General features: G+C 35.2%; 2 protein-coding genes across 3 annotated transcripts; both read left to right on the forward strand.

The window, feature by feature from the left end:
* Nucleotides 1-724: 724 nt before the first annotated feature.
* On the forward strand, nt 725-13,532 carry LOC122006702 (ABC transporter B family member 20-like). 2 transcript variants are annotated; one of them, XM_042562297.1, is made up of 11 exons: nt 725-1,529; nt 5,407-5,461; nt 5,533-5,708; nt 5,798-5,998; nt 6,648-6,907; nt 7,007-7,317; nt 7,406-7,626; nt 7,743-8,083; nt 8,450-9,225; nt 9,300-9,541; nt 11,861-13,532. In XM_042562297.1, exons 1-11 carry the CDS (start codon nt 1,167-1,169, stop codon nt 13,088-13,090), a joined length of 4,176 nt encoding a protein of 1,391 aa, XP_042418231.1. In that variant the 5' UTR covers nt 725-1,166; the 3' UTR covers nt 13,091-13,532. The 2 variants fall into 2 exon arrangements, with proteins under 2 accessions (XP_042418231.1, XP_042418232.1); XM_042562298.1 differs by lacking the exon at nt 725-1,529 and having other exon boundaries at nt 5,421-5,461; nt 5,535-5,708.
* Nucleotides 13,533-18,313: 4,781 nt separating this feature from the next.
* On the forward strand, nt 18,314-23,493 carry LOC122006703 (protein RETARDED ROOT GROWTH, mitochondrial-like). The gene is made up of 8 exons (XM_042562299.1): nt 18,314-18,729; nt 18,831-18,930; nt 19,398-19,557; nt 21,966-22,114; nt 22,186-22,337; nt 22,865-22,979; nt 23,057-23,229; nt 23,347-23,493. Exons 1-8 carry the CDS (start codon nt 18,413-18,415, stop codon nt 23,393-23,395), a joined length of 1,215 nt encoding a protein of 404 aa, XP_042418233.1. The 5' UTR covers nt 18,314-18,412; the 3' UTR covers nt 23,396-23,493.
* The last annotated feature ends 403 nt before the right edge of the window (nt 23,494-23,896 follow it).

A 23,896-nucleotide genomic window follows, 5' to 3' on the forward strand; every position in this document is an offset into this window, starting at 1 on the left:
TAAAATATAAGTTTGATATTCAAAAAATAAATTCATGTTGGATTTGATATGATGTTGGATTTGATATGAATTAGACCAGCTCAAACTAGATCCATGATAGTATAAATTAATATCATCAATGATGTTAATATAATTAAGTTGTGGTATTGATTTTTATTTTTAAAAATTAACATCATAATAATTATATAGATAGGTACGTAATTATGTAAAAGAGATAAGAGAGAAAATAGAAAAATAATAGAGAAAAAGGGTTCCATCCATGGAGAGAAGGGAAATAATTAGATTTTACAAAGGGGTTAAAAAACAAAAAAAAAAAACTTTTGGTCCTTTCAAATCTTTGGGCGTCTTTGGGATAATTTATACTATTGGTCCGCACAATTCGGGAAGGAAATAAATTAATATTAAAATTAAAATGGTTGCGGTTGTACAACAATATAACATCCGTTACGATACGCACAAACCGCCACGGCATCACCCGAAAAGCGGGACCCACGGTGGTCTCAGGTGGCGCCACCGCATGCTTCGTTGATCAATTCCCCCGGCGGCGACACACCCACCCCACACCGACTTCGCTGCATCTCAGCCGTCCGCTGCCCGCGCCAACCCTCTCGTCCTCTGGAAGCCGCTGGATCTGACTGAATCGTTTGAAAAAAAAAAATCAAAATGACAGCGAAGAAAATGATGCACGCATCCGGCGAAAAGCCAAAAGCAAGCACGCATCGTGATCATGCCATGCGGCCCCTTTTCTTTCTCTCTCTCTCTCTCTCTCTCTCTCTCTTCCCTTGGTCGACGGGTTGATAAACTGAATTCCCAACCCTGCCCACCGTCACCTGAGTCGACCAGGCCGAGCTCAGCTCCTCCGCCTAACAGACGCCTCTCCGTTAGCTTTTTGCACCCGCCTCGTCGCGTTCCCTTTCCACCTTTGCGCCCATTCGATCCGTTTTTAATAGCGCACCCAACCCGGCGGTTGTTCTTGCTTCCTCATTATACTTTTGCCGATGAGCAACCGTCGTCGAAGACGGTGAACTAGAAGGAGAGCCGCTACGGAAGGTGGGATGAAACCCTAAATCCGGCTGGTTCTTAGGGTTCCGATCCGTCGTTAAGGTTTAGATTTTTCTGTTTTGAGGAAGAGGAAGGAGAAGAAGCGGAAGAGCGGGAAGAGGAAGATGATGAGCTCGAGGGGTCTGTTTGGATGGTCGCCACCCCATGTGCAGCCGCTGACGCCGGTCTCGGAGGTTTCGGAACCGCCGGAGTCGCCGTCTCCGTACATGGACAGCGGGGTGGAAGTGGTTCCTGTGGAGGACGACGTTGCTGTCGACGAGATGGAGGAGATAGAGCCGCCTCCGGCTGCGGTGCCCTTCTCCAGACTATTTGCCTGCGCAGATAAGCTCGATTGGGTGCTGATGGTGGTCGGGGCTGTAGCTGCCGCCGCTCACGGGATGGCGCTGGTGGTCTACTTGCATTTCTTTGGGAGGGCCATCAACTTGCTAGACTCGCAGAATGAGGCGCTGTTTGGTAAAATCAAGCAGGTATGTTGGACATTAGTACTTCACTTATTTTTTTCTTTTCTACTTCTCCTTGTTTTAAGATTTTTGATTTCTGGATTGTCTCATGGAAGGAGAAAATCATCCTTAATATGAGTTGATTCATTGAACTTTTATGCTTTATAAGCGTACTTTGAACTCGACATTGGTTTTTATCAGCTTGGCTTTTAGCAGTTTCAGTAATTTGCAGAACATACCATGGCTAAATTTCAAGTTACAATGTGTTTGAAACTACAAATGTCGCTGGAAGCAATTGACAGTTAGGAGGTTTTGTTAAGTTGAACATATGTTTTCATCTTTTTTGGTTGAGCAATGCTATTATGTAATCAGTACTTAGAGAAAATAATTAGTACTTGGGAAAATTGAGTTCATTCTTATATTCTTTCAAAGATAATCTAAATCTCGAATGCACTTCCTCTTTTCAATATGCCAATTTCTTGGTTATCATCGAGATGGCAAAGGAGCTTAGGACGTCAATGATATGATAGCATTCGTGCATGGTTGCCCAGGCGTTAACTTTGTTATTCGTTTAGCACTTAATCCAGTTATATTTTAGTTAAACGGTAAGGTCCCAGTTAATTTACTATTAACTATGCAGAGATTATATTATACTGTTTTAGCAACATAGTCCTAAATACTTGGTCAGTATTATCAGTGATAGGCCATCTCTTTCATTTAGATCTTGCCTTTTAGTGTAGGCCTGTTAGAGATATTGCTTTGCGTAGCTATGAATTATGGAATTTATTCTCTCTTGTAAAATATAATATTGACCCAATCAAACTTTTCTGCTAGGGCCTCTTTAAAGTCTTATTATAGCGAGGCCTAAATAGATATCCATCAATCTTTTGATGGTGCAGCATTTTGTGGAACATTTCATGTTCAAACCCTCTTTGTTGTGTTGCCCAGCATCAGAATTTACTGTTTGATTTCTTCGGTCACTTGTGTTGAGGATTATCATATTGTTCCACGTTCATGCCCAGATAGGTATTGAAGTATGTGAAAATGAATTTAAATAAACTTGAGTAATGATGTCTTGACTCTTGACTAGTGCTTAATAGTTGAAATGGTTGTTATATTTTTGTAATTTGTTTCTTTAAAATTTTTCAATTGATTATACAATTTTTTAAGGTTAATATATAAATCTAGCACAATCTTTATATGAATTTTCAAATCTTTCCCAACTTTAAACCTTTTTCATATCTAACACAATATTCCAAAATGCTAAATTTAGTACTTTTATTATTAAAATCTCATCTCACTATCATTAAAAAGACAACATGGTACCCATGTGGCATTTTGGAGTCAATAAAGTACACACATGTATGCGGATGTTGATAAATATATAGTTTTATCTTTTATAATAATAATACCCTAACATTGAAGCATTTGAAACTCATTAATCTAAGGAATCCTAAACATTAGGCATCTGCATTAACATCTATATGTGAACTTCACTTAGTTGGTAAAATGCCACATGGGTGTTATGCCATTTTTTGTTTTTTTTTAACAAAATGATAGTTGGATGAAATTGTAATGAGGGTGAGATTTTAACACATTTTGTAAACATTTGTGCTAGTTTTAAAAAATTTGCAAAGATTGTATTAGATTTGTGGATTTACTATTCTAGTTTTATTTTTAGAAGAAAATAGGTTAAGTGGAAGGAATTCAAACGAGTATAATTTATCTTAACACACATTGAAAGTGTATTGAATTGTGACAGTGTGTGATGAAACAAATTTTTTAATTCAATTGACTATAATGGTTAGTGCTATTTTTAAAAGTATAATAGTTAAGTGGAAAGTGACTAACGGAGGAAATTTTATTTGAATTTATGTAAATATGCTTTGTCCCATGCCTAACGGGTGCCTTGACACATGCTTAATCGTGCCATGTGTCAAGCACTATAAAATTTTAATTCAATTGACTATTTAATTATATAATGAAGTAAACAAACTATGTGAAATGTGATTGAGATACAAATGAGTAAAACCATTTGAATTTTTCTCAATATGCTTTGCGAGTGCTGGAATGTGCCAAATTTGATAATATATAATGCGAAAAATATACTATTTCCAACTAGGATGGTAATTCTGACAAGAATGGTACAAACTTTGGAACACTCAGCCTTATATGTCACTGTATTGCCTTTTTACTATTAATTGTTTTCCTTAGAATCAAGATATGATTTCTTAATCTTACCTAGAGGTTACAAGTTTGTGTTTTGGAAACAGTCTCTTGCAAAGTAGGGTAAGACTACGTACAATACACTCTTCCCTGGGACCCCACTCTTTCCTTTTCTCTTCGATCTTCTTCATTGTTTTCTTGCTACTCAGCTGGAACATGTATATGACTTCTGAGAACTTGGTGTCTAATCCCAGAGTTGCTTTTGATTCTTCTTCAACTGGTTCTACTTCTAGCGGATAGCTTCAAAGCATAAATTCCATTCATAAATGAAAGAATTACTTGCAATGGCCACAGATAATGAGGATGAATGTGAAGGAAAAGGAAAGATTTACACACTTAGAGTCACTTGTCCGAGATTTGAGGAATTTCAAATTTGGGATGAGGATTTGATGATCATGTACCAGACGTAGAATTCATTTATGAATTAAAAACCAAAGTGCCATCTACTGTACATGGCACACTTTATGTTATTGAATATTTACATGTTATAGTTACCTGAATGGTCTTTGGCATCAATATCTTAAAATGAAGTGTGATGAACATGCTAATTTCTACATGACTTGCTTGAAATGGGAAAAACATTTAAGTTCTTGGCTAGACTAATTATTGAATTTGGAATATGATCAAACTAGAGTGCCAATTTGGGGAAAAGATCAGCTACCACCATTGGTGAGGGTTTCTCCATCAATTGAGGAGTGGAAACCAGGAGGATTACTGTGCTTGAATCACAACCAGCTGATGGTTCTACTATGATATTGAAGAAACGTGCAGATGGTGAAAGGAATAAGTGGTACATTCCAACACAAGGAAATAACAAGATTAACTGCACCATCTAATCAAGAGGGAATGTGCTATACCTACTAAAATAGGTCTTGACGTGCAAAGTATACTTTCTTCAAACTTTATGACAAGAATCAGTTATTGGCTAAGGATGTTTGAAATGAAACGGAAAAGGTAAGCCAATTGTACTAAACTGGAGGATTTCTCAATAGAAATTGCCCGATACTAACGAACTCAACAAAGAAGACATCAAAAGATTAAAAGGCTTGGTTAACTCTCTCTCACCGAACTTCTGATGCATTTTGATTTGCTTTGAGTGGTTAGTGTCTCTTTTTTGATTCCTCTAATGTTTCCAACATCATTCATTCTAGACTCTGGTCTGCAAACAAGGCAAAACTATTGGTTCCAACCTCGTTTCAGTTTGGTCCTATACAAACCATTAAAATCAAACCAAACTATATAGTTTTTTTTGTACTACATAATGCATGCATACATAGATTAGTATGGTAATTAGTAGGATTTATTTTATTTTATTTATTTATTGTTATACTCACTATTCAACATAATACTTAAATTATATTAAGTTTTGAATCTTGCTTGAATTTTAAGATTGCTCGATTCTCTTTTTGACATGTTTCATTTGTTTAAAGTCTCTTCTGAAAATGCTAATTCTTCCTTTTCATTTTATATTGATTCATTAATCTCCATTTATGAACTCTCTTCATACTTCTGTTGTTTATGAGAGAAAGAAACTCATATTCTTTTATTTTTTACTTATTGAATTTAAAAGCATCTTGCTTGATATCCAATGGGCTTTTGTAGACAAAACTATATAATGATTTTCATACCGAGATCATGAAGCCTCATGTGTTGTAATATTTTTCTTGTTCCTTTGCAGCATGCCCTGTATATCATTTACATAGCTGTAGGAGTATTTGCTGCTGGTTGGATAGGTATGGCCGAAATTTCAAAATTTTCAGTTGCATGTCCATTTTCCATGCATATTGATTAAATGAGTTCATAGAGGTCTCCTGCTGGATTCTTACTGGAGAGAGGCAGACTGCAGTCATTAGGTCAAAGTATGTCCAAGTCTTACTAAACCAGGACATGAGTTTTTTTGACACCTACGGGAATAATGGAGATATAGTTAGCCAAGTATTGAGTGATGTGCTGCTGATCCAGTCTGCTCTAAGTGAAAAAGTATGGTAATAATTATTTTTCATTCAGCAAGCAGTTCTACTTTTAAATGTTCCAGTGTCTGATGGTGTATCTTTGCATATGTTTTACAGGTTGGAAACTATATTCATAACATGGCAACATTCTTTGGTGGTCTTATCATTGGTTTGATCAATTGTTGGCAGATAGCACTTTTAACACTAGCAACTGGTCCTTTCATTGTTGCAGCAGGAGGAATATCTAATATTTTTCTCCATCGGTTAGCTGAAAATATTCAAGATGCATATGCTGAAGCTGCAAGTATTGCAGAGCAGGTTTTATAGTTGTTTTCTGTTTTCTTCTTCTTGTTAGCCATTTATCCTATGAGTTGGGATTTTGTTTTCTTCATTTTACATATTATAGTACCAGTAGGTTATCAAAGATTTGAAAATTATGCGTGAATTAATAATTAGTAGTTGTCTTATAAGCAGACCTGATTGAGGTTAAAATGGATGATGAGATTGGATTTATCAGAGTTATGAAAATCGGTTTGATTAGTCTTGACAGTGTTGATTCTATCCAAATAAGTGGGAATATAAATACAAGTAAATGGGAATTGAGTAGTCAAGAAATATTAAATTCCATGTTTGAATAAAAACTAAGTGGAAATATATTAGTCTGTAGGAATATGTTTTCCATTGTTTGGTTGGATTGGATATCATGAATGATTTGCACTTAATTGAGTTAGACTAGGTTTTTGGACTGTCTGAAGGTATCACATATATCATAAGCAATGTCGTCCCTTATCTAAAATCCACAGTATATGACCGTCTTGACTTATCTTTATAAAATTGATGCTCAGATCAACAAATGAGATGAATTCGTCCTATTTATAGCAATATAATTTCAATGGTGAACAATGATCTCTATTTTGTTGTTCAGCCATACAATTTGGTTCTTTTTACACATTTTTTGATTTTGCAGGCGATTTCATACATTAGAACATTGTATGCCTTTACAAATGATACTCTTGCTAAGTATTCTTATGCAACCTCACTTCAAGCTACACTAAGGTATGGAATACTGATTAGTCTAGTGCAAGGCCTTGGTCTTGGCTTCACATATGGTCTTGCTATATGTTCTTGTGCTTTACAACTTTGGGTTGGGAGGTTCCTGATTTCAAATGGAAAAGCTAATGGTGGAGAAATTATTACAGCTTTGTTTGCTGTAATTTTGAGTGGCCTGTAAGTAAGCTTTGTTATGAAACCTACATTCGTCTCAAGTATATCTTTTCATTTTCTCTCTAGGATATCTTTTGTTCTTATTAAGTCTGTCATTTTCAGTGGACTTAATCAAGCGGCTACCAATTTCTATTCATTTGAGCAAGGGAGAATTGCTGCTTACAGACTTTATGAGATGATAAGCCGTTCAAATTCTTCTCTTAACCAGGATGGAAGTATCTTAGCTACAGTGCAAGGAAATATTGAGTTCAGGAATGTTTACTTCAGCTATCTTTCACGTCCAGAAATTCCCATACTGAGTGGCTTTTACCTAACTGTACCTGCTAGAAAAACTGTGGCCCTTGTTGGTAGGAATGGCTCTGGAAAAAGTAGTATAATTCCTCTTATGGAGCGTTTCTATGATCCTACCTTAGGTTTGTCTTATTTGACTATGTTTTCCTGTCACACACTAATGTATGTTTCATTGATGCATGACAGTTTCGTCTTGATTTCTTGATGCAGGGGAAGTTCTATTGGATGGGGAGAATATAAAACATCTGAAGTTGGAATGGTTGAGAAGCCAAATTGGACTAGTTACCCAGGAACCAGCTTTGTTAAGTTTGAGCATCAAGGATAATATAGCTTATGGAAGATCTGCTACATCTGATCAGATTGAAGAAGCTGCTAAAACAGCTCATGCACATGCTTTCATAACTTCTCTTGAAATGGGATACGAAACTCAGGTTGATCTTGCAACATGTTTAATTTTGAGCTTGTCTTTTGACCATGTTTAATTTTGGGCCAAGTCTCATTTGATATCCTATTTTGTATTTTGCTTATTGAACTTGATGCAATATAGGTTGGTAGGACTGGTTTAGCATTGACTGAAGAACAGAAAATAAAAATCTCAATAGCTCGTGCTGTGCTTTCAAATCCTTCTATTCTTCTATTGGATGAGGTCACAGGTGGACTTGATTTTGAGGCAGAAAGGGTTGTTCAAGAGGCTCTGGATATTCTCATGTTGGGGAGATCCACTATTATAATAGCTAGGCGACTTAGTCTTATTCGCAATGCTGATTATATAGCAGTAATGGAGGAGGGTCAACTGATGGAAATGGGCACCCATGATGAGTTATTGAATCGAGATGGCTTATATGCAGAACTTCTGAGATGTGAAGAAGCATCAAAGCTTCCCAGGAGGTATGTTTCCTACACAATTCTGTTGTATGATTATTGAAAATAAGGATACAATTGCTTAGAATGAGACCTCATTTCCAGGTACCATTTTACAAGATAGAGATGCCTTTTAAACTAATTACTTAATACTATAAGAAGATTCTCTTCTGAAGTGGTGATTCTGTTTATGTTGAAAGTAATGTTGCTAAATCATATTGTTCTTCCTGCAGCAATGATTCTTTGTATTTTAGGTTGTTTGTGGCTCTGCTTTTGGACAAATTCATCTGCATTGTGTTTTGTATAATTAGCATATTTGTCTTAGGTTTTTGCTTCTGAAATATTCATTTTCAGAATCTATGCAGAATAAATTTCATTGTCAAAATGTTTCAGGATGCCCATAAGGAATTACAAAGACTCAACTTTTCAAATCGAAAAGGATTTATCAGGAAGTCAAGGTCTTCAAGAATCATCTTCTCCAATGATGTCAAAATCACCTTCTCTTCAGAGAGCACATGGTAGTCTTGCAAGTCGACAGCCTGATATTTATAACTCACATGAATCATCAAAGAGTCAAAGCCCACCTTCAGAGCTAATGGTGGAAAATGGGTTTCCTCTGATTTCTTCAGAAAGAATCCCATCTATCAAAAGGCAGGACAGCTTTGAGATGAGATTACCTGAGCTTCCTAAAATAGATGTGCATTCTATAAACCCCCAATTTTCAAATACCTCAGATCCAGAATCTCCTATTTCTCCGTTGCTCACATCTGATCCTAAAAATGAGCGCTCTCATTCGAAAACTTTCAGCCGTCCTCTAAATCAATTTGATCACATGTATTCTAATCAGAAGGAGCTTGCAATCCACAAACCTCCATCCTTTTGGAGGCTTGTGGAACTCTGTTTGGCTGAATGGTTTTGTGCTCTTCTAGGAAGTACTGGTGCTGCAATTTTCGGATCATTTAATCCCCTCCTTGCTTACATTATTGCACTTATTGTGGCAGCATATTATAGAATAGATGTCCGTGATGTCCATAATGAAGTGAACAAGTGGTGTTTGATTATTGCATGCATGGGTGTTGTTACTGTGATTGCAAATTTTTTGCAGCACTTCTATTTTGGTATAATGGGGGAGAAGATGACTGAGCGGGTTAGAAGGATGATGTTCTCCGGTAATTTTTCGTTTCTTTGAATAATTATTTGTTATATCAACATGTGCACTTCTGACAATTTTTATTATGTCTAGCAATGTTACGCAATGAAGTTGGGTGGTTTGATGAAGAAGAGAACAGTGCTGATACATTGTCCATGCATCTAGCTAATGATGCAACATTTGTTCGTGCTGCATTCAGTAACCGACTTTCTATATTTGTACAAGACACTGCAGCTGTAGCTGTTGCTCTTCTTATAGGGATGCTGCTAGAATGGCGTGTGGCACTTGTTGCACTGGCTACTCTACCTATATTAGTAGTTTCTGCTATTGCACAGGTAAGCTTCATATTATATGCTTAGAACATGCAAATTTTTTAAATCTCAATTTTAGACTTTTATGCTTGTATGTTTTGGAATAGTGTGCTAGTTATTTTCATATTTGTTTCAGTGTTATTAGTTGGTGTGTTTTCTTCTGTAAATAATAGCAAGTTGATTTATCAATAATTTACTTATGTTGAGTTATTATAGATGATGGTTATACATGAAATGGTATATAGTCCCACATAGGATAATTATATTATCAAGTGTTATGTAAAAGTCATACAAATATTAGCCAATTCTCTTACTTGGTTGCAATACAATACAATATTTTTCCTCTTAATTTGGTATTAGAGCAGATTCGCTCCTAAGTTTATGTTTCTTCTCAATACACTTGGGAGGATGTGAGTTTTTCATGATGATATGACCTCTCGTCCACCCATTTTTCCTCACATCTCAATCTTCTCTATCATGATTTTTTTTTTTAATTAATCCAGTTTTGGTGCCTGTCTGTTGTCATCATGCTGTTTTCCATGTTTGAATCTACGACATTGACACATGCAGTGTCATTTCCCTTTAATACATATATACTAAAAATGATGTACTTTCAATATGCCGTTAACTAGTAGTAGCATAGACATATAGGGAGTTCTTTTGGGTAATATTATATACCTAATGTCATTATTGTATGCTTAAAAAGTTGTCTTCCCAAGAAGATAAGAATCTTCTGTCCAAAGCAAAACAAAGGAATAAATGAGCAGAAATCATGGAAGGAAGGCAGTCTTTATTTTCGTAAGGCATCCATGCAAAAGCAGGGTAAGGCTACGTACAATGGATCCTTCTCCGGAATCCCGCATAACGGGAGTTTCGTGCACCGGACTGCCCTTTATCCACTCAAAAGATGCTTAGTGGGGCAGCAAACTTGGAAGGCTCAGAGATGATTCGAGAAGACAGAAGTGGCATGCTCAATAGCGTGCCATAATGGGAAATTGGGAAAGTAACAAACATGGGTGGGCAAGCCAGCAAAGGAAATAAATTGCATCAACGTAAAGTGTAAATTTTCTAAGAAGGCTAGAAAAAAGCGGATAGACCTCACTGTAACATACATGAGCACTAAAAAGAAAAAGAAAGTTGAAAGCAGATAAAATCTAGTTTGACAATCAGGACTAAGACTGTTATGACTTGAATATCTGGTTTACCTCAGGTGAAAATGTTGGAACCTGTATAGTTAAGTATGTAGCGAGTAGTGAGTCTCATGAACTGCCCTGAACAGGCCCAAGAGTGACTTTGACTAGAATGGGAGTATACAAGATCTTTTGGTTCATTCTAATGCAAAAAGAAATCTGAATATACAAGAATTTCAAGAACCAGCAAGTAAAGTGGGAGCTAGCAAGTCATAAAAGAAGGATGTAGATGCACCTGAATATGCTATGGTATCGATAATTCTTTCTATTCCATCTCCTTTCCTTTGGTATTCTGCTGCTGCTTCAAGGGTTAATCTTGACAACTGTTTTACTTTCGTCTTCATTTCTCTGTATCTCCTACTTTGAATTTTATTTCCTTTTAATTTTCTGTCATCCTAACTAGATGTCACCCACTGTTAAACAAATAATAGATACTTTATAAGCATTATGTATCAATGTAATTTTGCATTTTGTGTAAATGGAGTTTAAGGTTCAAAATATGAGCCGGAGTTTCAGTCACTGGTTGGAACGAAATAGTTTTGTACCTTCTTGGGCATGTGGCAAATGGTGCTGGCTGCTCCAATGAGGAAGGAAAAGGGAAAGAAGAAGAGTAGGAGGAAGCTTATTTGGAGGAGATATGCTGGTGTTGGAGAAAGTTTCTTGCAAATCATGACATGCTGTGGTATCTCCCTCATGAGCAGGCGATGTAGGAAGCCTAACTAGGGTTTTGTATTTGCTTGGAAGTCATGCCTGGCTGTGCCAATTGCTCCTTTTTGGTCCTTGCAGTTCACAGAAGGTTACGATGAAGGATGAACAATTTAGAGCTTTGCATGATGAAGGATGAGGGGTTCAAAGCTTCTCACAGTGAAGGATGAACAATTCGGAACTTCTCACGAAGAAGGCACTAAGTCCCACTCGTCTGCTCATGTACTTTGGTCTTGGAGCTTCTCATGTGCAAAATGAAATTTTTTCCTAAACTGACCGGGGTGCAAAATGGAATTTGAAATCATGCTTTTAACTTGTCTTTTAGAATATTTACACTATCTTTTCATATATTGAAGTTCCGTCATTTTACTTTAGTTACAAGCCTTAAAGATCAAGGTAGTACATATTTGTATGTTCTTAAGAATCCTTTTATTTTATCCACTTGCAGAAATTATGGCTTGCTGGATTTTCTAGAGGCATTCAGGAGATGCACAGGAAAGCCTCGTTAGTCCTTGAGGATGCTGTTCGAAACATTTATACCGTTGTTGCATTTTGTGCCGGTAATAAGGTAATGGAACTTTACAGGCTGCAGCTCAGCAGAATTCTGAAACAGAGTTTTGTCCAGGGAATGGCTATTGGATTTAGTTTTGGCTTCTCACAGTTCCTTCTTTTTGCCTGTAACTCTCTTCTTCTTTGGTACACTGCTGTGTCTGTGCATGAAGGCCGAATCACAATAGCCACAGCATTAAAAGAGTACATCGTTTTCACTTTTACTACCTTTGCTTTAGTGGAGCCATTTGGTCTTGCTCCTTACATTCTAAAACGCCGAAAGTCCCTTACCTCAGTATTTGACATTATAGACCGGGTACCCACTATAGATCCGGATGACACCACTGGCATGAAACCACCTAATATCTATGGGAGCATTGAGTTAAAAAGTGTTGATTTCTGTTATCCTACCAGACCTGAAATGATGGTGCTCAGCAATTTCAGCCTTAAAGTTAGTGGGGGGCAAACAGTTGCAGTTGTGGGTGTATCTGGATCTGGGAAAAGCACTATAATATCTTTAATTGAGAGATTTTATGATCCTGTTGCTGGCCAAATATTGTTGGACGGACGTGATCTAAAGCTTTTCAACTTAAGATGGTTGCGCAGCCATATGGGCCTGGTTCAACAGGAGCCTGTCATATTTTCAACAACTATAAGAGAGAATATCATCTATGCAAGGCACAATGCAACTGAGGCCGAGATGAAAGAAGCTGCAAGGATAGCTAATGCACATCACTTCATCAGCAGTCTGCCACATGGTTATGACACACATGTGGGCATGAGAGGGGTTGATTTGACACCCGGACAGAAGCAACGGATTGCAATTGCTAGGGTAGTGTTGAAGAATGCTCCCATATTGTTGTTGGACGAGGCAAGCTCTTCTATTGAATCTGAATCAAGTCGAGTGGTGCAGGAGGCACTTGGCACGCTGATTATGGGTAACAAAACCACAATTCTTATTGCACATCGTGCAACCATGATGAAGCATGTGGACAACATTGTCGTCCTTAATGGTGGCAGCATAGTTGAACAGGGTTCACACGAGTCCTTGGTTCAGAAGAATGGCTTGTACGTCAGGTTGATGCAGCCTCACTTCAGCAAAGGCCTTCGTCAGCATCGGCTTATTTAGGCTAGTTCTCGTTGGTATTTGTAAATTATAGCAGAATGCCCAAGTTCTGTTTCGCTTGTCATCTGGGTGCCCATGTTTGGGATGTTAATACAGAGCAGTGCTGGTGATGGACGATGCATGTCAACAGTGATGTTTCGGATACTTGGTGAAATGGAATACTGACGCTCCTGTGACATGGTCGAACTCTACTAAAAAATAGTTAAAAGGCTAAATTGTAGTGTCGGTAGGATCGGATCAGTTATTAGGATTAGTTTGATGTTTTGAGGATAAATGAGCCAGTGAGGCTGCGTGATTGGTGTTGTGCATTAATTCTTTGGGAAGGCTCCCTCGATAATGTATTAAATTATAATATTATTATTTTTTCTTGAGGCGTTGCATTGGCTTGATTGTGTAATACGATTTATGGAGAGATGTTTCTACTGATCGATTGTTTTTGGGGATATGATTGATATGTAATGTAACTAATCAGTCTACTTATCAAGCTGATTGAAGTGAACTTGATGTGAAGTTTACTAAGCAGTCTATTCAATGCGCACGGGAGCCTGGATAAGTTTTATGATATTGAAGTTTACATTTAAAAAAAGGTAGATGAGCTTGGGCTGAGTACAACCTTAATCATTTTCAAAATCGTGTTCGGGTTCATTTGTTCACATATTAGCAGGACATCCTTTTTAAAAAATAATTTATTATTCTTATTGCTAGTTGTTAAACCATTTGTCTATGTATTTATTTTTGATAATCTATATGAAGAATATTATCGTCCAACTTCAATCCTTTTAATGATTAAAAATTAATCGTATCATACTTTTATCTAAGATTGCTACTAAATTGTCATTTTAAATAATTTTTAAATCTGATGTAATTATCATTTTATTGAATTGCGTAAGTTTTAGTATCACCCATAGTTTACATAATAATCGTGATTTTATGCCGGATTAATTTGGACTTAAGATTAGATCGATCGGATCATATCGTAGAATCGTACGACCCTATTAAAAACTCTTGAAATTTTATAATACATGAGTAATAATTAAAACAAAAGTCTAAAAAATTTTATGCATATAAATAAATTAATAATTTTACATATACATGCACAGATAACTTATAACATGTACAAATTTACACTAACTAGTAATGTATTTGGTTCATAAGATGACTTAATTTAAAGGCTAATAAAACAGTTGACATAGCGGAAGCTATTGAAATCTTTGATTCAAATATGAATGTCGAAAATAATCTTCTAAAGTTTGTTAATTCTATAGAATATCATTCAATAAGTATCAAAAAACTCATTGTTTTGATGAAAAAATGACAGAATATTATTGATTAAAGACTTCATAAAAAATTACTAAATAAATGTTTAAATAGTCTTAGAACCCTAACCCAAAAGAAGAAAATAACCTAAATTATAAAATAGTCCAAAATATACTAATAATAAAAAAAATCTTTAGACCTCTAAAACGGTTTTAAACGATATTTTTTGAGTTTTAAATTGGGCGATTACGGATTTCATCTGGTAATTAACAATAGATCTCTAAATGAGTTTCGATTTGATATATTATAAGTCTCGTGGTTCAATTCAAGTAAAAAGTTATGATCTCTCGAAACTCTACTGATTCTACTATCGATTCTACTTTGATCCTGCTCTGATCTTATCACGATCCCATCGATCTCACCAATCCTGCTCCAATTCCATTGCAAAAATGATCTTGCATGATTTAAGATGATGATTTTACAAACATGAGTATCACTTAAATCACGTACCCAACTTTTATAATATTCAAATTAAATATTATATTTCTGAAATATCACTCCTTTTTTTAGACCCGACCCCGGATCGAGTTTGGCCCGGACCCAGCCCAGACTCGGCCGAGCAAGTTGCCAGGCCAATTCCGATTCCTTTGGTGAAAACCTGGCGGACCGCCGATTCGGCCCGCCGGTTCAACCAATTTTTCTTTTCTTTTACGGTTTAAACCGCCGGTTAACTGGTGGTTCCTAGCCGTTGGAACCGCCGATTAACTAGCGGTTCCTAGCCGTTGGGGAGGTTGGGGTTTTTTTGGATATTTTTTCAACGGTTAGGATCATTTGAACTTTTTTTTTATTATCAATGACTATGATTTAGTGTCCGTTACTATCCAAACTCTATAAATAGAAAGCTTATTTATCATTTTCACACATCTTCTCTACTCTTAATCTCAATTTCACATTCTTTATACGCTTTCATTTCCAATTTTCAATTACAATGAAAGAAGGCCGTAGAGGTGCATCATCTTGAGCTCGGAAGGGAAAAGAAATAATGAATCCGCGGGAGGAGGACCCCAACATCTAATCCACCGATGATGAGATCGAGCACCTTTCGAATTTGACACCCGAAACATAAAGAAGTACTGATGCAATTACTTCTAAGATTCAGGAACTTTCTCCTCTAAAGTCTTCTATTTTTACTAAACATTTTGAGAAGGTCATTCTTCCGTTGGAAGAAATGCGTGCAAAATATAAACATTGCAATGCTTCCTACAAAATTCTAAGCCGGCGGCGGTTATGGATCGTTGAAACGATATATAGAAACGAAACACCCGACGAAACATCTTTAGCTAGTGATAGTACTGATTCCAGTTTATTTTTATATTCAGATAATAAATTAAGAGAATCATTAGCTAAATTTATTTCCGTATAACATCTTTCTTTTAGTTTGGATCTAAATACACATTTGAAGATTTTTGTAAAGAATCTCTTAATCCATGTGCTAAACGTGTTCCTAGGACTACACTTACTCGTACAATTAAAAAAATTAATAAAATAAGGAAAAAATATTTAATTAATGAATTTAATAAATTAGATAACAAAGTTTCTTTATGTTCCGATATTTAGAGTGATCATTGGCAAACATATTCATATATGGGTGTGACTTGCCATTGGATCGATAACTCTTGGAACCTCCAAAAAAAGTTGTTAGCTTATAGAGTTTTTGATGAATCACATAGTACTCATAACATCGCACAATTATTATTTTTAATTTTAGAAGAATATTAATTTATGTGTTCAAGATGAATTAAAAATTTTAGAAAGTTATATTAAACCAATTAGAATTTTAATTTCTTATTTATGGTCTCATCCATCTATAATGAAATAATAGAGTATGTTTTGTAAAACTAATGGAATGAGACCTAAAAAATTTCCACGTGATGTGCCAACACGTTGGAATTTAACGTACCAATTATTACAAGATTCATTTCAATATAAAAAATTATTATGTTCATTTTTTTGCACAAAATACTAATACTAATATATATTTATTTTCACAAAAATAAAATATTTGTAGTAGTATTTGTGAAATTTTAAAATTATTTAATGATGCAATTGAACAACTTTTCATGTTTATTATCTCACTGCCCAATTAGTTTTAGAAAAATTTTCTAATATAGTATTAGTTTTAAATGAACATATTAATAATACATTTTTATCTCGTTACATCTTAGCTATGAAAATTAAATAAGAAAAATATTTTTATTTTATTCCTAAAATTTATTTAATTGTATTTGCTTTAAATCCTAAATTTAAATTAGAAGTTAGAAATGTTAACTTATATTTCCAATTAAAGATTATTGTTTCTACTGATACAGTTAATATTATATATAATGTTAGAATTTATTTATATGATATTTATAATAAAATATGGAATACAAATTAATATTTCTGAAATATAACAAACTACTAGTAGTAATTTAAAACTTACAAAAGCACATCTTTTATTAAACGAACGGACAAAACGTCCATGAGGATCCTCAAGTTCCACACAGGAACTTGAGAATTATTTTACGACTTCTTTTGATTTTAATGAAGTAGATAGCGAAAATTTCGATATCTTAAAGTGGTGGTCACAGAAGGCTCAAAGCTTTCCTGTTCTCTCTGTGATCGCTAAAGAAATTTTAACTTGTCCAGTGTCAACTGTTGCTATGGAGCAGACGTTCAGTGCCGGTGGCAACATATTAGCATTACTGGACGATTGGACCAGAGCGGAGAAAAGAATCTAAGGAATGCAACTTTCAGATGATGAAGTTGAAGATTTTGATATTGAAAGAATGAATACGACAGGAAGGGGAAATGGAAGTGAGTGACAATGTAAAAGAACTATGTGGACTTTGATTCCCCTATACCTTAAGGGGATACGTAGGTAACTTAAATAAGTACAAACCATTTTTTTACAATAAATTTTAATTTGTAATTTGTAATTTTTATTTTTTTTAGCATAATAATCTTGAACCGTGGTGAACTGTGGTGAATCGTGAATCGAACCGTGAACCGTAATCGTCTTAGGCAGTTAAGGTTAAGGGGCGACCTGCCTGGAATCGTCGAACCGACAATTCTGAATCGTCGAACCGGTAGTTCTGAGCCGTCGAACCGATGACTCCGAATCGTCGAATAGTCAGTTCTGAACTGTGGTTAGGTCTACCTCTTTCTTTATAGGTCCATTAGTTAGTTTTTATAGAGAACTTGGAATTATTTTAAACCAAAATCAATATACGACTCAAAACCTCTTTAGAAGTTTTCTACCTCATTCAAAAATTTAAAATTTTGATATTTTTTAAATTAGAAAAGTTCTCGAAATCTATTGGTGGTATTGATTAATAAGTATTATTATCCTAAATTTTTTAATAATTTTGTGATAAAATTTATATTACTATTTAATTAAGAATCTAGAGCCTTTAATAACTAATTTTCAATTGATCCGGTGAAGTTTAAAATTAAGTTACGTTAAAATTCTTTTTTTTTTTATACCGAAAATAATTTCAAGACTTATTCATAATTTCAACTTCTTATCCTTCAAAATAACAGACGCATAACATAATTTCTACTATCTGCATCACTTCTTCTCGCCGCTTCAATCCTCATTGATTCTTCGTCATTCTCCCTTTCTAATTTTTATTATAATTTTCTCCTTCTTATCCTTTTATATCATAAAGTATAATCCATTTGTTTTAGCTCTTCTACATATCGATACACCTATATCTCATTTATTTTTCGAAAAAAATTATAGCCGCATCTATCCGTCTATAGTATTAAGTAAGTTTTTAAGAATATATTTATTGATTTTGTTTTGAATGGTTTTTTTTATATTTATAGTTTGTTTCGGACTAAAGTAATTGATAAATTTAAGGAGAAGGAGCAGTATTTTGAAATATGATACCTGAATTAGATATTATCGAAACTTTCTTGCTGAAATGCCCATAGTTTTATTTCTGCCCCCGTCCACTCTTTCTTGTACCGTCTCAGTTTATACCTTTTATCAGAGATAACAGCGCCGCCCGTCCACCGTTCTCTATGAACACCGCCTCTTACTCTCCTCCTCTATTCTTTCTCCGGCCTCCTTCCCGAACCCTAGCCGCCCTCACTCTCCCCCGCCGCCGTCTCTTTACCTTCCCGTCTCTCCGTCCCTTCCTTGGCTTCTTCTGCTATCCGGCCGGTGATCGCTTCCCTAGGCTCTCCTCCTCCCTCTCTTTTGACTCGGAGATCGGACACCGAGAGGGGGAAGTCGCGTCCTGCTTCGATGAGGTCTCGTCCCAGGACCACCTATTGCAGGCTCAGCAGGAAGAGCAGGGGCAGTTTATCCCCGTCAAGGCTTACTTCCTGTGCACCAGGTGCCCTACTTTCCCCTCTTCTGAATTCGCATTGGTTACCTCTTTCTGGTAAGGATTTCTTCTCCATGTGATTTTGATGATGGTGGTGGATTGAATGACAGTATTGATTTGCGGAGCTTGCAGTCTGAGAATGCGTTCAACGTCATTCCCCCCACCTCCCGCGCCACCATTTACGTTGTGCTCAGATACTACGATCCTCACGTAAGTCTCTTTCTCTGTAGGAAACTGATAAAATAAATTTAAAAAATGTACCTTTCGTTGTTGAATAATAACTTTAATTTATCAAACCTTCAGTTTTTTTTTTGGGTCTCAGTATTACTACATGGTTTATTTGGATTTTTTTTAGCTATATTAGAGAAAACGTTTGATCTTAGTAAATAATTGGCATCTAGCTTCTAGTGGTATAACCCTTTCAAAAATTTTAAGTTGTTCTTAAACTTTCTTAATGATGCTCTTTCAATTAAAAGAATAAAAATTATGTCATTCTTGATTATTTTTATTATGTGGTATCTAAAAGTTTTTGCACATGTACCAACTATATCTCTTGCATTACATCACAGTGATCTCGGTGATAGAGTTCATGTGATTGTCCTATAATTTGTTGGTATAATAATTCTAGTTAAACATTAATTTTAGATGCCAATAAGGTATTTAATTCTGTATTTCAGTTGATGGAGACTGGTTTTAGTGACAGTCGGTGCAACTATATGGTAGTTTTTCACTATGGTTCAGTTGTGCTGTTTAATGTTTCTGATCATGAAGCTGATGGGTACCTCAAGATTGTTGAAAAACATGCATCAGGCTTGTTACCAGACATGAGAAAAGATGGTAAGGATAACAAAGAAGTATGCACTTAATTTTTTTTTTTTTTTTCAAATGTATATACTTTGATTTTTTTTCTTCATCTTATAAAATAAATTCCCTCTACTTTCACGAACCTAGAGAAATCCAAAATAAAATTGCATAGATCATTATATTGCATTTGTTCATTTTCAACTTTGTAGGAAGTTGTTTGTGACATGAACAAATCATCAGTGTTACTTTGTAGTAGGGTTCGATATGATGAAATCATGGTTTAGAATTTCAAGTTGTACTTATACCTTCGCTGGTCAAGCAAGTATGACACTACAGCCACTTTGTAAAGTTTATAACAGCATTCTTAAGTTTATTTAAAAATTGTTTGTTATGCATAGATAATTTTTGTGACTTGTTAGAAGGATTCAATGAGATGAAACAATAGTTTAGACATTACACCATCCTTAGGAAAGTATAACACAGCAACAACTTCATGTTCTAATTAGTCCAAATTGTTTCTTCTTACGTGGTTGTCAGAATCAGTATCATGATCAAGATCAAATAGTCAAAAAATTCAAGTATCAACTAGATTAGATTACTAGTAAGATATTTCATTTATGAGAATTAGGTTGTCAAATTGAAGTTCATATTGTGAATCCTTTTAATGAAGTTTTCAAATCATGAATAATAAGTTTCATACAAAAATACAAAATATGTCGAAACTAATTTATGTTTTATTATAATAGTTTGGATATATAAAACTATGTTTTAAATAATATTTTATTAATAATATTTTATATTTAGGTTTTATCAAACAAAATAAAAGAAATAAAGTATTTTATTGTTTAATTTTTTTTTATCAAAAGTTAATGAACAAATTTCAGATACAATTACATAAAGCATAAACAAATATACTCATTTTTTTTAAAAAAAAAATTACATCTTAAACAATAAAAGCCTCTCAGGCCTTCAAATCTAAAATTGCTCCAATATTGCAAAGTTCAAAAGCAAAAGATTTTCTGGGTTAGGGATGGTCTCATTTTGTTATTACTCATTTCATCATTCTACAAGCAAAAGTTGAATAGATTATAAGTGTAAATTTCTTATTACTCATCCCTTAGTTGACTCATTAGCTAGTCGATTGAGACTATATATCAACCAATTGATATATTGATCACGACCATTTCTAAGGCCGAGTTCGTCCTATTTGAGAGTTTTACCCTCACTCATGTGTACAGGTCTCACACTCTCAACTCCCTTGGAATCTTACCAAGCTTCCTCAACTTATCATCGCTCCAATACTCCTTGTCTCACAGCCCCTCTGATGTCCACGCCATCCCTCTCCAAACTCCATGGACCTGTGAGCCATGGAGTTGTCAATAACTTGGTCACACCAAATTTCCATATGCATCTATCATATCTTGCATGACTTCATACACAATTAGATCCATAGTCATCCTATCTTAAACTTTTTGCCCAGACCATTAAAACCAAGATGAATTCTGATCCCAAGGGAATGAATGCACCACAACTCTAACACATCTTTTTGCACAAATGCAATCCACCAGGAGTCTGAAGAATATCTTTCTTTAGGGCTCAAGTTGTCAAGAAGTCTTCCTTTTTTGGCCAAGCATTCAGTCAACCTTTAGTTGCTGGGACTTTTTCTTTCTAAGGATCTGATCAGATCGGCCCGGACTTTCATTATTGCACATATAATCTAACTTAAGCCTTTGTTCAAACATTAAAACTTATTGCACCAATACAATCATCGATTAGCAATCTAATTAATTATTAAGTAAACAATTAATTACAATAAAAAGTTGATTGCCATTAATAATTCAATTAAATAAGTATCAAAATCATATTGCTATATCGTTTCAATTAGAGAGTGAAACTTTGGAGCAGTGTGAAATTTTAAATTTTGCTCTTTGGGGTATCATATTTCATCCAAAAGAAGTTGAACTGTGTGCCTGTGTGTAAAAAGGAGTTCTCTTGTATAGAAAAAATCAGCACATAAAAAATTTTAACCACAAGAAATTGTGCATGTGTTGTTATGGTCCTTGGAGGTCGTAACATGTGTTGGCCTTATCACACCATGAATCTATCAGATCAAAAATTGATATCTAATGTAGATTATCTACCACAGAAATTTCTTTTCCGCTTCTGATCAATAACTTTCCCATCTATATTTCAGGTTGATTCCATCTCAATGATATGTTGGTTCCATGTCATCAATATATGGAAGTCATGTCATATACCTTTGGACTGATAATATGGTTGATAGTATTTACTAGTAATCATCTAGGCTGAACTATACTATGTAGGTTTAGTCTGGGTTCATCCAACAGTTTATTTGCTATCTTTTGAAAGGCTTTTTATAGAATTTGGAGAATGTATTATTGGGTTTTCTTCTGACAATGATTTAAAATTTTGAAAATCAGATTATGCAGTAGTTGAAAAACCCACTCTGGAGACTTGGATGCAAGGTGGACCGGACTACATAGTGCTCAAGACTTTGAACATAGATGGTATTCGTACCATTGGAAGTGTTCTAGGTCAAAGCATTGCTTTAGATTACTATATCCGACAGGTACGTTTGAAAAGATCCATCAGATTATGAATTGCGTTGGGAGCATTGATGCGTATCTTCTTTTTTCGTAGGTTGATGGAATGGTAGCTGAGTTCACAGATATCAACCGTGGTTTGGAGAAAACCGGAACCTTTACCATGAAAAGTAAAAAGCTTTTTCAGTTAGTTGGGAAAGCCAATTCTAATCTGGCTGATGTCATTCTTAAACTTGGGCTTTTTGAGAGGTAATCTTGATTATGTATGGTTGATTGTTCTGATGGGAATATATTCTATTATAAATATGGAGCTGTTTGTCACATAGATTTTTATGACCTTAATAATTTAAATTTTTTGGCTTAATGATTCCCTTTGGCTGAATACTTTGCAAGTTTTCTGCTTGGGAAAGGAGAATTAGTCAATTATTCGTTTGATTCTGATTTATAATAGTTTCACAATCTGGAAGATGTCAATCTCTGTATGATCAGTTGGTCTACTATCGCCACACAGCATGTTGAATGGAAATACACTTATATAAGTTTAGCCATCATATTTATACAGATTTTGATTTCCAGAACCTACCCAACATGATTCTATCCAAGATGAACCTTTTGAACTTATTTAAAGAAAACGAGGAAAGTTCAATAGTTGTTCTTGATTTTGTTAATCTGCTGTAGAATTCAATATTGTTGTAGTTGACAGACTATTGATAGTTGTGAAAATCTGTCCATAGCAGCTGTGCCTCCTGGCTTATGCTTCACTTGAAAATTTTCAGGTCGGACATTGCTTGGAAGAATGCTAACTATGCACAAATATGGGAGTACCTCCGTGATGAATATGAGCTAACACAACGATTTGGAAACCTCGATTTCAAGTTGAAGTTTGTCGAGGTAATCCCTCCAGTTCCATTGCCCATTTAATTTTCTGCCTTTGGCCATGGTTGGTGAACTCTGTTACTCCTGTGCAGCATAATATTCGCTTCTTCCAGGAAATTCTTCAGAACAAGAAGTATGTTTTTCTAGAATGGTTGATCATTCTTTTAATCTCTGTGGAGATCCTCATTTCCATTTATAACATCATTTTTCACCCATCACCAACCGCTCTCCAGAAAGCTAACACTCAGAGAACAAGCCAAGAAGGGTCAGCCTATTGATCGTCATAGTTAATTTTTTGGATATAAGATATTTTTATGAAGTTGCATTCATATATAAGATCAATTTGTGGCTCTGAATGATGTGTTATGAAATTAATTAATAGATGGAAAGAAATGAAGAGAGCAAAGATGTGGGGCTACAGCTGTTACTGATGAATATTACTATCAAATCAGGAAATATAAATGACAAGCACATGAGCTAGGTAAGAAAGTTTAGGAGGGTCGAGGAAAGTTTAAGAGGGTCGAGGAACGGATGCTTGCTGTTTGAAGTTCTAGCAGGTCAGAAATTTGAATGTTAAGATTAGAGATCAAATTTTTATCGGCATGAAGTCCCAATAGATCTCGGTACAGTTGATTGCAAAAGGATCCAACTAACTAGTATATTAGTTGACTATTTGACTCAATTAATTGACTAGTGAACTTCAAACCCTCATCTAGTTCTAGGTTTGTTATTTGGACCAGCTATTGATGGATACAACTAGTTGACTGATTGTTCAGGCTTTGTGGTTTGAATTAATCGATCGATGGATAAAGCAAACCCCAAAACTTGTGTTAAGGTTTATGTTTACTGATGCTAGTCAATTTTTATATTGCATGTTAGACGATTAGATAATCGATCGATGCTATGATCAATTGACTAGTATTCAATCATTA

This window comes from Zingiber officinale, chromosome 7B, assembly GCF_018446385.1.
Source record: "Zingiber officinale cultivar Zhangliang chromosome 7B, Zo_v1.1, whole genome shotgun sequence".
NCBI lineage: Eukaryota > Viridiplantae > Streptophyta > Magnoliopsida > Zingiberales > Zingiberaceae > Zingiber > Zingiber officinale.